This window comes from Solea senegalensis, linkage group LG5 (genome assembly GCF_019176455.1).
Source record: "Solea senegalensis isolate Sse05_10M linkage group LG5, IFAPA_SoseM_1, whole genome shotgun sequence".
Taxonomy (NCBI): Eukaryota; Metazoa; Chordata; class Actinopteri; order Pleuronectiformes; family Soleidae; genus Solea; species Solea senegalensis.
Window position 1 is genome coordinate 3,477,576 of NC_058025.1, and position 11,173 is coordinate 3,488,748.

General features: G+C 37.8%; 1 protein-coding gene across 1 annotated transcript; it reads right to left on the bottom strand.

Annotated features, from left to right (window-relative positions):
- Positions 1-2,773: 2,773 nt before the first annotated feature.
- Positions 2,774-7,778, bottom strand: nkx6.3 (NK6 homeobox 3). The gene is made up of 3 exons (XM_044025849.1): positions 6,950-7,778; positions 5,194-5,363; positions 2,774-3,720 (listed from the first exon to the last, which is right to left on the bottom strand). The coding sequence occupies exons 1-3, from the start codon at positions 7,362-7,364 to the stop codon at positions 3,499-3,501; spliced, it is 807 nt and encodes a 268-aa protein (XP_043881784.1). The 5' UTR covers positions 7,365-7,778; the 3' UTR covers positions 2,774-3,498.
- Positions 7,779-11,173: the final 3,395 nt, after the last annotated feature.

Genomic DNA, 11,173 nt, shown 5'->3' on the forward strand with positions numbered 1-11,173 from the left:
CCTCAGAGAGATCTGGTCACACACGTTTATGGTTTAAGGTTTTTAGGGTTTTGAGTTTCTCTTCCTCCATTTTCACGTTATTTCATTTGCCAAAAGAGTTTTTCTGTCGTTGTGTGTTTACGTGTCACTGATGTTCAGGAGTTTGGATTTTTTTTAAACCTCGTCTTCACTTAGACATCACAAAATCCTGCTTAAATCGAGTAAACCAGGGTTTCTCACTCCTGGTCCTGGTCCTGGTCACTGCTCTAACAAACCTGATTCAAATGTTTCAGGTGTTAGAGCAGGAGAAGGATTGAGAAACACACACGTTTCTGGTCTTATTTTGGTCGTTAGTATCTTCATACTGTAGCACCACTGCTGTGTTTTACTGTCATTATAATGTTTATTATGGGTTTGATTTTTTTTGTTTTTGTTCTGTGGGACTTTGGGCTTTATTTGACATAGAAAAGTAAAAAAAATTCAGGTTTTTAATGTTAGAGGTGTTTTATTTTGAAAAGCTTGGTGGTACAGTTTTCCTTTTGTGCATAAATTTCACAGAAAAATATTGTCCTTTTTTGGCTCTGTCAGTTACTGTTGTGTTAAATATCACCCTAACAAGATTAAACATTCAGACTGTGTGTAGATTGAGCACAGATTATAATCTCAGCAGCTCATTGTTTTGTTTTTATGGACATGGTTTTCGTGGGAGTGGAGTTGATTGTAAGGCCAGTATTTTACCTTCAGATGAACTCAACACTACATTCATTCATTCATTCATTTTGTAAATAAAATATTACACTCATAAAAACTGTTCTGTCACTTTTTATTGACTTATAAACATCCACAGTTTCGTTGTGTCTTGAGTGAATTTAGGATCTGGACCACAAACTGACAAGAAACCATATATTTGACCTTGAAAAGCGGGTGGGGTGGCTCAGTGGTTAAATCCGGTACTCGTGTGCATTCCCTTGTAAGTCACTTTGGATAAAAGCATCTGCTAAATGACATGTAATGTAATGTAATGTAATGAAAATGTAACTTATCATCAAGATAATTCACATATAAGTGATTTATAAGTGATGATAAATGAACTCTCTGGCTGCTCTAACTCTAACTCATGGTGTTTGTTAGTGAAGTGACTTCCTCTCGTTTCTCAGTGCTCGTGCTTATTTTTTTTTTTGGGGCAGAAGAAGAAAAACGAGGAGGGAAAAAAATGAAATCTGCGTCTCGTGTGAAGACGGAACGAGCCGCTCAGACCCACCGTCTGCAAGAGCCGATCCGTCAACTCTAACTTTCATTACATTTCACTTTGGACTTCAAGTAAATCCACATTTTAAAAGATCGCGAAAAACCGACTCCGGGAAAATATTTAATTTTGAATATTTGTTTATTTATCACGTTTGCTCCAAAGCGAGCGATGAAAGGAAAAAAAAAAGGTGTTTTTTCTTCTTCTCCTCCTCTGACGTCAGAACAGATGGAGTCAAACTCTCTGAGCTTCAGCCGTGAATGAGCTTCTCTGCTGTTATTGATTTTACGTCGGCCGATGCCGAGCGGCCCGCGCTGCCTCATTGTCTTCAATTAATCCAAACCACACTGGTAAATGACTGCAGCTTTGACCTGTGACCTTTGCACCTCTCCTCACACGTCGCTGTCGTTTGGTTTGTAAACGGTCACTCCACGACTAAAACATGCTTGTTTTCTGTCTCACGGGGAATTATAAGACTTTTTATTTTATATACTTTACAACTTTTACAAAAATCAACGACATATTTGATTTATTTCCTTCTTCACTTTATTTTTTGTGTTGTTTTTTTTTTTAAATTTGACTTTTTTTGAAGTGTATGCCTTCATTAATCCATTTGTTCATTAATTAAGTCATTCAAAGTAAACTGGTTTGAGATTTGACTTAAGCTTCTTTGACCAAAAACCTGCATTTAAAGATTATTTTTCCACAGATTAAATATGCAGATTTTTACTTCAATGATGTTTATATTAATGAAAGGAAAAAACGTTCATCGAAAGTTGAATTTTTGCCTCTCTGCAACATTTCTAAGAGTTTATGGTTGTGTGTGAACATTAATGTTAAGATCATGTTTCAGTATTTAAAATCTAATTCTCCAGAAATGATTTAACATAAGAGACATTTCAGCACTCAGTTATTTAACGCCATCATGCGGTTTGGCTGTTTTTCTGTCTGTTTGTTTTATTTGAAAAAGTAAAATAGAAATTTGTAAGAAATGATTAGATTTTGGTGAATCAAAACAGATTAAAAAAAGTAGAGGCTTGATTATGGACTTTTCTCTCATATTTTCACATTATTTATATTTAAATCTTTCTTTATTTTATTGAGAACTGAAAAAGTATAGTCTTTAAACTTTAAAAACAACAACAAATGAGCTGTTTTTAAAAAAGAGGACACATGAAACAATGTCATCTTAGTGTTTTATTTCTTTATTTATTTATCAGGATTATTATGATCAATATCATCATGCAGATGTTGTTTTTTTGGCATCTTTTTCTCATATATTTCTTTTACAAAATGAATTGTGTGACATGATTCTCCCTCATGTCAGTGTCACAGTGAACACAACAGATTCTTCAGTCACTTAGAAAAGTAAACATTTGTTTGTTTGTTTGTTTGTTTCATTGACGTCTGCTGCTCTTCCTGCTGTGAACATGCGGAACTGCACTTTAATGTCACTTTGAGTTTAGATTAGATGTCGTCATGCAGGTCTGCAGGAGTGTGTGTGTGCGTGTGTGTGTGTGTGTGTGTGTGTGTGTGTGTGTGTGTGTGTGTGCATGGTTGGTTCAAAACTATAATTGTGAGGACATTTTTTAAGGATTTTTGAGGGTTAAGTCTTGGTTTTATGGTTTGGGTTAAAGCTGTAGTACGTAACTGTGATCTCAACACAAAATTATCCAAAAAAACAACTTATATAAGTGTCATCGGGTTAATATTAATAAATAAAAAGGTTAACTAATTACTGTATTATATAAACATGTTATTTGACCTTTAATTTTATTTCCCTATAACAATTTGTGTTCTGGGTTAAACTCAAGCCACGCCTCCTTTGATCTCGTGTCGCCCGGTGACACAGTAAAACACAAAGAAGTGTCAATGAATCATTTCTCCACAAACCGGCTATTCAGCAGTTTAACGCCTCTCTGTCCCCGCCCACTTCTGCTCCGCTGCTGTATACACACAAACGCTCCCTCCGTCAGCTCCATCGAGTGTTTATTAAAGGAATAAAAATGATGTTTCAATGGAAGTTTATTGTAAAAAAAAAAGAGCTCGTAACGTGCGTCTCGCTTGATTTAAAACGTCGTTAAACATTTTCCTGAGGAGTTAAAATGGTCTCAATCACTAGTTTCAGCTCTTTTGTAACAAAAATCAACAAATGCTACGTACTGCAGCTTTATATTTGGGTTACGAGTGTTTGAGGTCATGATAAAGGTTACGGGAATGATATTAATGTTACTAAATGTCCTCACAACTCTACAGAGACGTGTGTGTGTGTGTCAGACGTGGTGCGGTCCGAGGCGCAGCACGGAGAAAGCCCTGCGATGTTTGCGCAGCAGCAGTCGGATCTTGTCGTCGTCAGAGTCCGGGTCCAGGGGTTTGTTGTACTCCTCGTCCTCCACCTCGTTGTCGGACGCCTGTCCCGCGTGGTTCGTCTGCGTGGAGCTCGGCTCCGTCGTGCTCTTCTTCCTCCACTTGGTGCGGCGGTTCTGAAACCACACCTGAACACAACACGACGCCTTCACTGACTGTGGTTTCATGTTCACATGATCAGGCCGATCATTGTGACTCGTATCCAATATTTTCAGTTTAATATGATTGTTATCGATCTGCACACGGCAAGGGCGGGGCTATACACGGGGGGGGCGGGACTTTAAGAATGAGGATGAAGGAGAACTTCATAGTGTAAACAATTTTGAAGGATTATTGAAGATTATTAGCGATAGAAAAAGGACTTTGAACAAATGAGGAGCTTCAAAAGAAGAAGGAGCAGTTAGAAGTATATAAGTTAAAATTAACAAAATAAAAGAATAAAACCAGATCAGTGTCACATGGTCAGGGTAAGTGTGAGGTCATTGTTCGCTGCTCACCAAAAATATTCTAATACTAACAACTTGTAGGAAAAATATCTTATATATTTTAAATTTAAACACTTAAAAATGGTCTCGTCCTTGTTTTTTTAACCAATCTGTCATTTTAGCACCAAGATCTCATACTGACGTCTGAATTCTCGTGTGGTTCTGTGTGATTTGGACAACATGAAGCCCCGCCCCCGTCTTGCGCTCCTCTAAATCAATTTCTTTCTTTCATCCCTGAGGCTTTTTGCATATTACACACACGTTTGGTGTGGACATGCAGCAAAATCTAAAGAAACGAAGAGTGTATATAATCTGGATTAGCCGTAAATGAGCTGCGATCTCCTGCTTCAGTACAAATATGACATTTAATCTGTCCCCTGCGAGGACACAGTCATGTTCAGCTGTGAGACACTTGTAGTTCACTCAAATCTCGTCGATAAAGAAGCTGATTTGAATCCGATTGGAACGTTGCAGCTGATAATCTGATCACAGCCTAAAATGTGTGATTGTGTGGTCACTGATAACGCGAGAGGAAAAACGGACTTTAGCCTCTTAAAACCTTCACCTACTAAAATCTACTCCTGCTTAAAGCCATAGTGTGTAACCTTTACATCTAAAGAATGTCCATTCAATTCAAACCATTGTCAAATTAGTTCATAAAAGGCTGATTAATCCCATCGTCTGTCTCCACACCACTGTCTTTTCTGATTAAGGTAAAAGGAGGAAGGAAAGACAGAGGACTGAAACTGTGAAGACGCGTCACAAAGAGTCTCTGAAGTGAATTCTACTGCAAAACTATTCTGCAGTTAAACAGAACAAATGTTTATTACAACAGTAGAAGAGAGATGATGATGATGGTGATGGTGGTGCAGGATTATCCAGGCGGTATGTCATATAGAAGCACCACAATTCTTCAAGAAGGGTCAGAAAAGAACCACAAATGGACCTTTAAGTCTACAAATCTTTAAAATAATAATAATAACGTCGTAGACATTAACACAGAAGACTGAGGACGTAGTTTCTCAGTCACTAAATTCATTCCCATTAAATCTCAAACACTGTGTTTATACTTAAAACTTATTTCCATCACTCATTGTGTAAAAGTCCAGTTCTTACCTTCACTTGTGACTCGGTCATTCCCAGAGAATAAGCCAGTCTCGCTCGCTCGGGTCCGGCCAAGTATTTGGTTTGTTCAAACGTTTTCTCCAGAGCAAAGATCTGATGTCCACTGAACGTCGGTCTGGTGTGTTTCTTTCTGCCCGACATTTCTGCCAGAGGACCGCCACCTGGACACAACAATCAAATCACATGTATATAATGGATTGAACCACCGAAAAAAGGGAGAAATGTTCATTTCAACTCCAATTTATTTGCTCGACGTTCAAAAAACTCATCGTATTTGTAATTTATACGCTGAAAATCAATCAAATATATTTGTTTATGGGCGTTTCCTCTCATAATATAATAAAAATGACCACAGTTTTTGAACTTGTATTAACACATTTTCTAAATTTCAGCTTCTTAAATGTGAATATTTTCCTCAAAATCAGATATTTTCTATTTACCATTTTCTTCATTTTTAACCAAATTACAAATCAATAAATCCAGAAAATAAATAGATTGATCTATTTTAAGGAGCAGCCGCCGTTTTTACAATATAAATATTATTTAGTGAATTGTAAAAAAAAAAAAGTTTTAATAATGTATTAAAACTTTGCTTTAAAGTGTAAACTATTCATGACAATCATTTTTAATAATTACCTGAAAACACAGATGTCATTGTTTTTATTTCTTGTATTTGTTGCTTTTTATCACAGCTTTTACTTTGTGTACTTGTTTATTCTGTGAAGTGTCTTGAAAGATGCTTATAGATGCGTTATTATTATCATTATTATGTTTTATTGACATTGATTTATTGATATCTGGCTTATGTTTAAGGCTCAGTGCTGCTTTGTCCTTTTTAAAATAAATTCTGGAAAGTTCTTTAAGCTTAAAATCTGCCATATACAAAATATTAGTAGTATAATTATTAATAAGTTATTTTCTGTGGCATTTGCTATTTCCTGTTATTTTAATTGAATTTTTTCTATTGTAAATTATTGCATTACATTGTATTAGTATTGTCGTTTTTATTAATTTCTTTTTCCTTTTCGATTTCTCAAAAACTCAAATGTGTTCATTTAGTTTCTTTTTTTTTTTCTAACACCTGATATTTGCAACAACAACTGGAACAAATTCATAATTTTGTCAAATCTTTACCTTCGGACTCTGATCTTTCCTCTTAAATCATTGTTTGTATTTGTAAATTAAAATTATTGTTGTTTTAACGTAACCTTTATTCTTCTCACTGCCTCCACTTCCTAAAGGAATAATGCAGTGAAACCAGCAAGGTGTCAAATATTTTGTGTTTGTTATTAAAATGTAGACCTATATAGTAATTAATATATTATATATGTTGCCTTTTGCATGATTTCATCCATCCTTTTATATTCTGTTCTATTCTACAGCTGCAATAAACAAACTACTTTGATAATAAATTCTTTGTAATTTTCCCCCAAGCTTCTTATGTGAACATTTCACATAAGTTTTTTACTCCATATATATATATACATATATGTATATATGTATGTATATATATATATATGAAGCCCTATTCTATTCTATTCTATATTATTCTATTCTATTCTATTCCATCCTAACCTAATCTAATCTAACTTAACCTAACCTAACTTAACCTAACCTAACCTAACCTAACCCTAACCCTAACCTAACCTAACCTAACCTAACCTAACCTAACCTAACCTAACCTAATCTAACCTAATCTAATCTAATCTAATCTAATCTAATCTAATCTAATCTCCCTGACACTCACTGTTACACTGTTGCCTCCCTGCTCTCCAGTCACAGCCGCTCTCTGCCCAGCAGCTCACGCTGCGACTCTTCATGGGACACTCGGCGGCGCCGGGCTTGGAGAAGCCGCTCAGCGAGGAGTTGTAGTCTCGGTTGTAGTACACGGACGTGCCGGTGACGGCCGGGCTGAAGCCGCCCATGGTGGAGTATCCGGACAGCAGGGTGGTGGTGCCCGTGGAGCCCATGCCCATCATGGAGCGACTCAGGATGTCGCTGATGCCGTGCGGCGTCCCCGCCTGCAGCTGGCTGTTCAGGCCCGGGCTGAGCTTGTAGAAAGAGTTGGGCACCGAGTACTGACACACCGGTGCCTTTAGGTCCGAGGGGAACTGGTTCAGGCCGTTGTTGAACAGGAAGGATCCCTGGATGTTTGGATCCATGGGGGAACGTTTGTATCTCAGTGAAACATCCAGTAAGGTCCACGCAAAGGAGGAGACCTGAGCTGGGCCTCGCGAGGAGTTCTCTGGAGCCTGGGGTCACACCCACTCTTCCCAGGTTCTCAAATGAAAATCAAAGCAACTATAGCAACTCTAACAGAGTCTGAGATGTTACCATACAAACTCTTCACCTCTGCCTCTCGCCTCTCCTCAGCCACAGTGTGGCGCCTGATATCTCCATATCTGAGGTTCTGGAGGTTCTGGACGAGGCTCCTGAGTTTAACGTTTCACCTAAAGACACATCCCTCCTGTCCCGGACTCTCTCTCTCGCGCGCTCTCTCCTCAGAAATCCTAAATGAGTGTGGAAATGGAGTGACACCTTGATAAAGACGGTCCACATTAGAATGCGGCCTGGGATTGGCCCGAGTCTCACATCCTTTCATTGGCTCCTCGGTGAAAGCCAAGCCTTTTATTGGAAGGGCAGCAGATTAATAGTGATTTGAACAGGTGGAGAGGGAACGAGTTGATCCTTTGATGGCCTGCCATGTCTGACCAAGAGCGGTGGAGCGGAGGAGGAGGAGGAGGAGGAGGAGGTCCCTCTGCTTTAATACTGAAGGAAAATATAGATTTTAAACAAAGAAAATGATAAAAATGTCTTTGTTTAAATGAACGTAATCTAACCCAATCACAATCCATATGCATGCATGTAACAGTTAAACGTCCAGTGTGTTTGTATAAGTGAAGGTTTTTAACCTTAAAATTAGCCTCTTTTTTTAAAGATATTAAACAAAGTCTACCATCTTGTAGCGTTTATTTTTACAGCAGCTCAACACTCAGCCAATCAGATTTCAGACAGGGCTGGTGCCCCTCTAGCCCCGCCCCCTCTAGATCTAGGCTCTCTGACCACTCGCAGCTGCTTCACACGACCGTTTTTGCCATTCACACATTTGTGTTTTTCCTGTTTGAAGTTGTTCTGCTTTACTCGCGCAATGTTGTCGTAGTCTCCAACCGTTTTGACATAAAACCAAGCACTTCCTGTGTGCAGCGTGGACATGTTGTCGGGCAACATGAGATCGAGAAGCACAGACAGAAAAATGAATGACTTTTTAGTACCTGAGCCTAGGAATCTAGGTACACTACCTACCTACGTACCTACCTACCTAACCAGCCTACCTAACCTATACCTACCTACCTGCCTAATTCCTACCTACCTGTACCCTACCCTACCCACCCACCTACCCCACCACCTACCTACCTACCTATTCCTACCTTTACCCTACCCCTACCTTACCCCACCCACCTGCCTACCACCTATCTACCTACCTACCTACCAACAGTACTCCTACTTACCTACCTTCCTTCCTACCTGCCTAGATTCCTACCCCCTCTCCTACCTTCCTACACCTACCTTACTACCTTACCCCTGCCTTCCTGCCTACCTACCTACACCTAGATTCTACCTGCCTATCCCTACCTACCTACCTACCTACCTAGATTCCTACCTACCTTTACTTACCTACCTACCTGCCTACCACCTTACCTACCACCTACCTACCTACCTTTACCCACCCCCTACCTACCTGCCTACCCCTTCCTACTACCTACCTACCCCTACCTACCTACCTTTACTTACCTACCCCTACCTGCCTACCTTCCTACCTGCCCTTTCCTACCACCCTACCTGCCTACCCCCTACCTAAAACCTACTACCTGCCACCTAGACCTAACCTACCTACCAACCTTCCTACCTAGATTCCTACCTACCTATTTACTTACCTACCTATTTACTTACCTACCTACCTACCTTCCTACCTACCTACCTAGATAACTACCTACCTGCCAGTTACACTGAAAACAACTGCTTCGGTCGAGTGGAGTCGAGCTCGAACTGTATCATGGAAGAGTGTCATTAATCAGTGTTGTACGACCTTATTTGACTACGGTTTGAATTTAACAGACATTTGTTTATATTTAAAATAAAAACCAAAACACTGACCCATTTAAATCCTACAACACGTTTCCTGTAAATGACAACATGAAGAAAATGAAACCTTTTTTCTCTGCATGCTATTGCAGGTTCGATGTGATGCAACACCGCTGCATGTGAGTGTTGTAAACAAATCTTTACAGGAATTTATATGCAAATAAAAATAGTCAGCAAAATGGAACCTTGATGTGTAAAGGGTGCAATTTAAATTTGGGCATGATAATAAAATAAAAAAAATAAAAAAATGTTTAATGTGTGATTCACGACAAATACATCTACAATGAAATGATTGTCATTATGCTGTAAAACATGTTTCAAATACACGCTGAATCACATCTGCTCTCCTGGTTTCTGCAGAGTTTCTCATGCTCATGTGATCCCCGGCAGTGTGTGTGTGTGTGTGTGTGTGTGCGCGCCTGTAACTTTCCAAGAGCGATGATATCATTCGGGATTTCCAGTCCAGCCCTCTTCCTGTCACATGGTCAGGATTAGAGGCAGAGGGGCTACTGCCATGTGTCTCTTGCGGAGTGCAAACCTTTTTGACTCACTCTGTTCACTCACTCACTAATCATGCTGTCACATCTGAACTTCCCTAGAAATCCACAGTCCTCGTCTTTTGAGTGAAAACGTTGGTGGATTTTTCCATGAAATCACATGTTAATCCCAACGTTTCCCTACAGTGAGACCTCATCTCAGTGCTTTTCTTAAAGAGCACTTTGTGATGTGTTTTTGTCCCCATTCAAAGTTGACTGAGCAAATACATGATATGATATGACCATGGACTGTGTATAGAGACAATGGACATCGTCTTTTAAAACAAATGCAGGTATGTATGTATGTATGTATGTATACATACATACATACATTTATACATAAATACATACATACATACATACATACATAAATACATACATACATACATTTATACATAAATACATACATACATACATACATTTATACATAAATACATACATACATACATATATACATAAATACATAAATACATAAATGCATACTTAAATACATACATACATAAATACATACATACATTTATACATAAATACATACATATATACATAAATACATAAATGCATACTTAAATACATACATACATTTATACATAAATACATACATATATACATAAATACATAAATGCATACTTAAAAACATACATACATACATTTATACATAAATACATACATACATAAATACATACATACATTTATACATAAATACATACATACATAAATACATACATACATTTATACATAAATACATACATACATACATACATATATACATCAATACATACATACATACATAAATACATAAATGCATAAATGCATACATAAATACATACATACATACATATATACATCAATACATACATATATACATAAATACATAAATGCATACTTAAATACATATATACATCAATACATACATACATACATACATTTATACATAAATACATACATACATATATTTATACATAAATACATACATACATATATACATAAATACATGATACAGTTTGTGAGCACATGATGGCTGTTGTTTTTATTAAAAACTTCTATAGTTTATTTGCATGTTTCACAGAGAGTGAGATACGTGCCAGTCTTCAGTTCACCAAGAGAGAGGAAGAGAAAGAGAGAGAGAGAAAACCAAATGACTGACATTTACTGTAAATACAGGCCAGTGATGTATAAACTGCAATTGCTGAAGTAAATTTCCAGATCTTCGCTCCTCCCTCGGCCACTCCCCCTTTTTCACATTCACTTTGAGTTAGTTAGTTAGTGGTTTTGTTTTGATGCAACATGTGCTC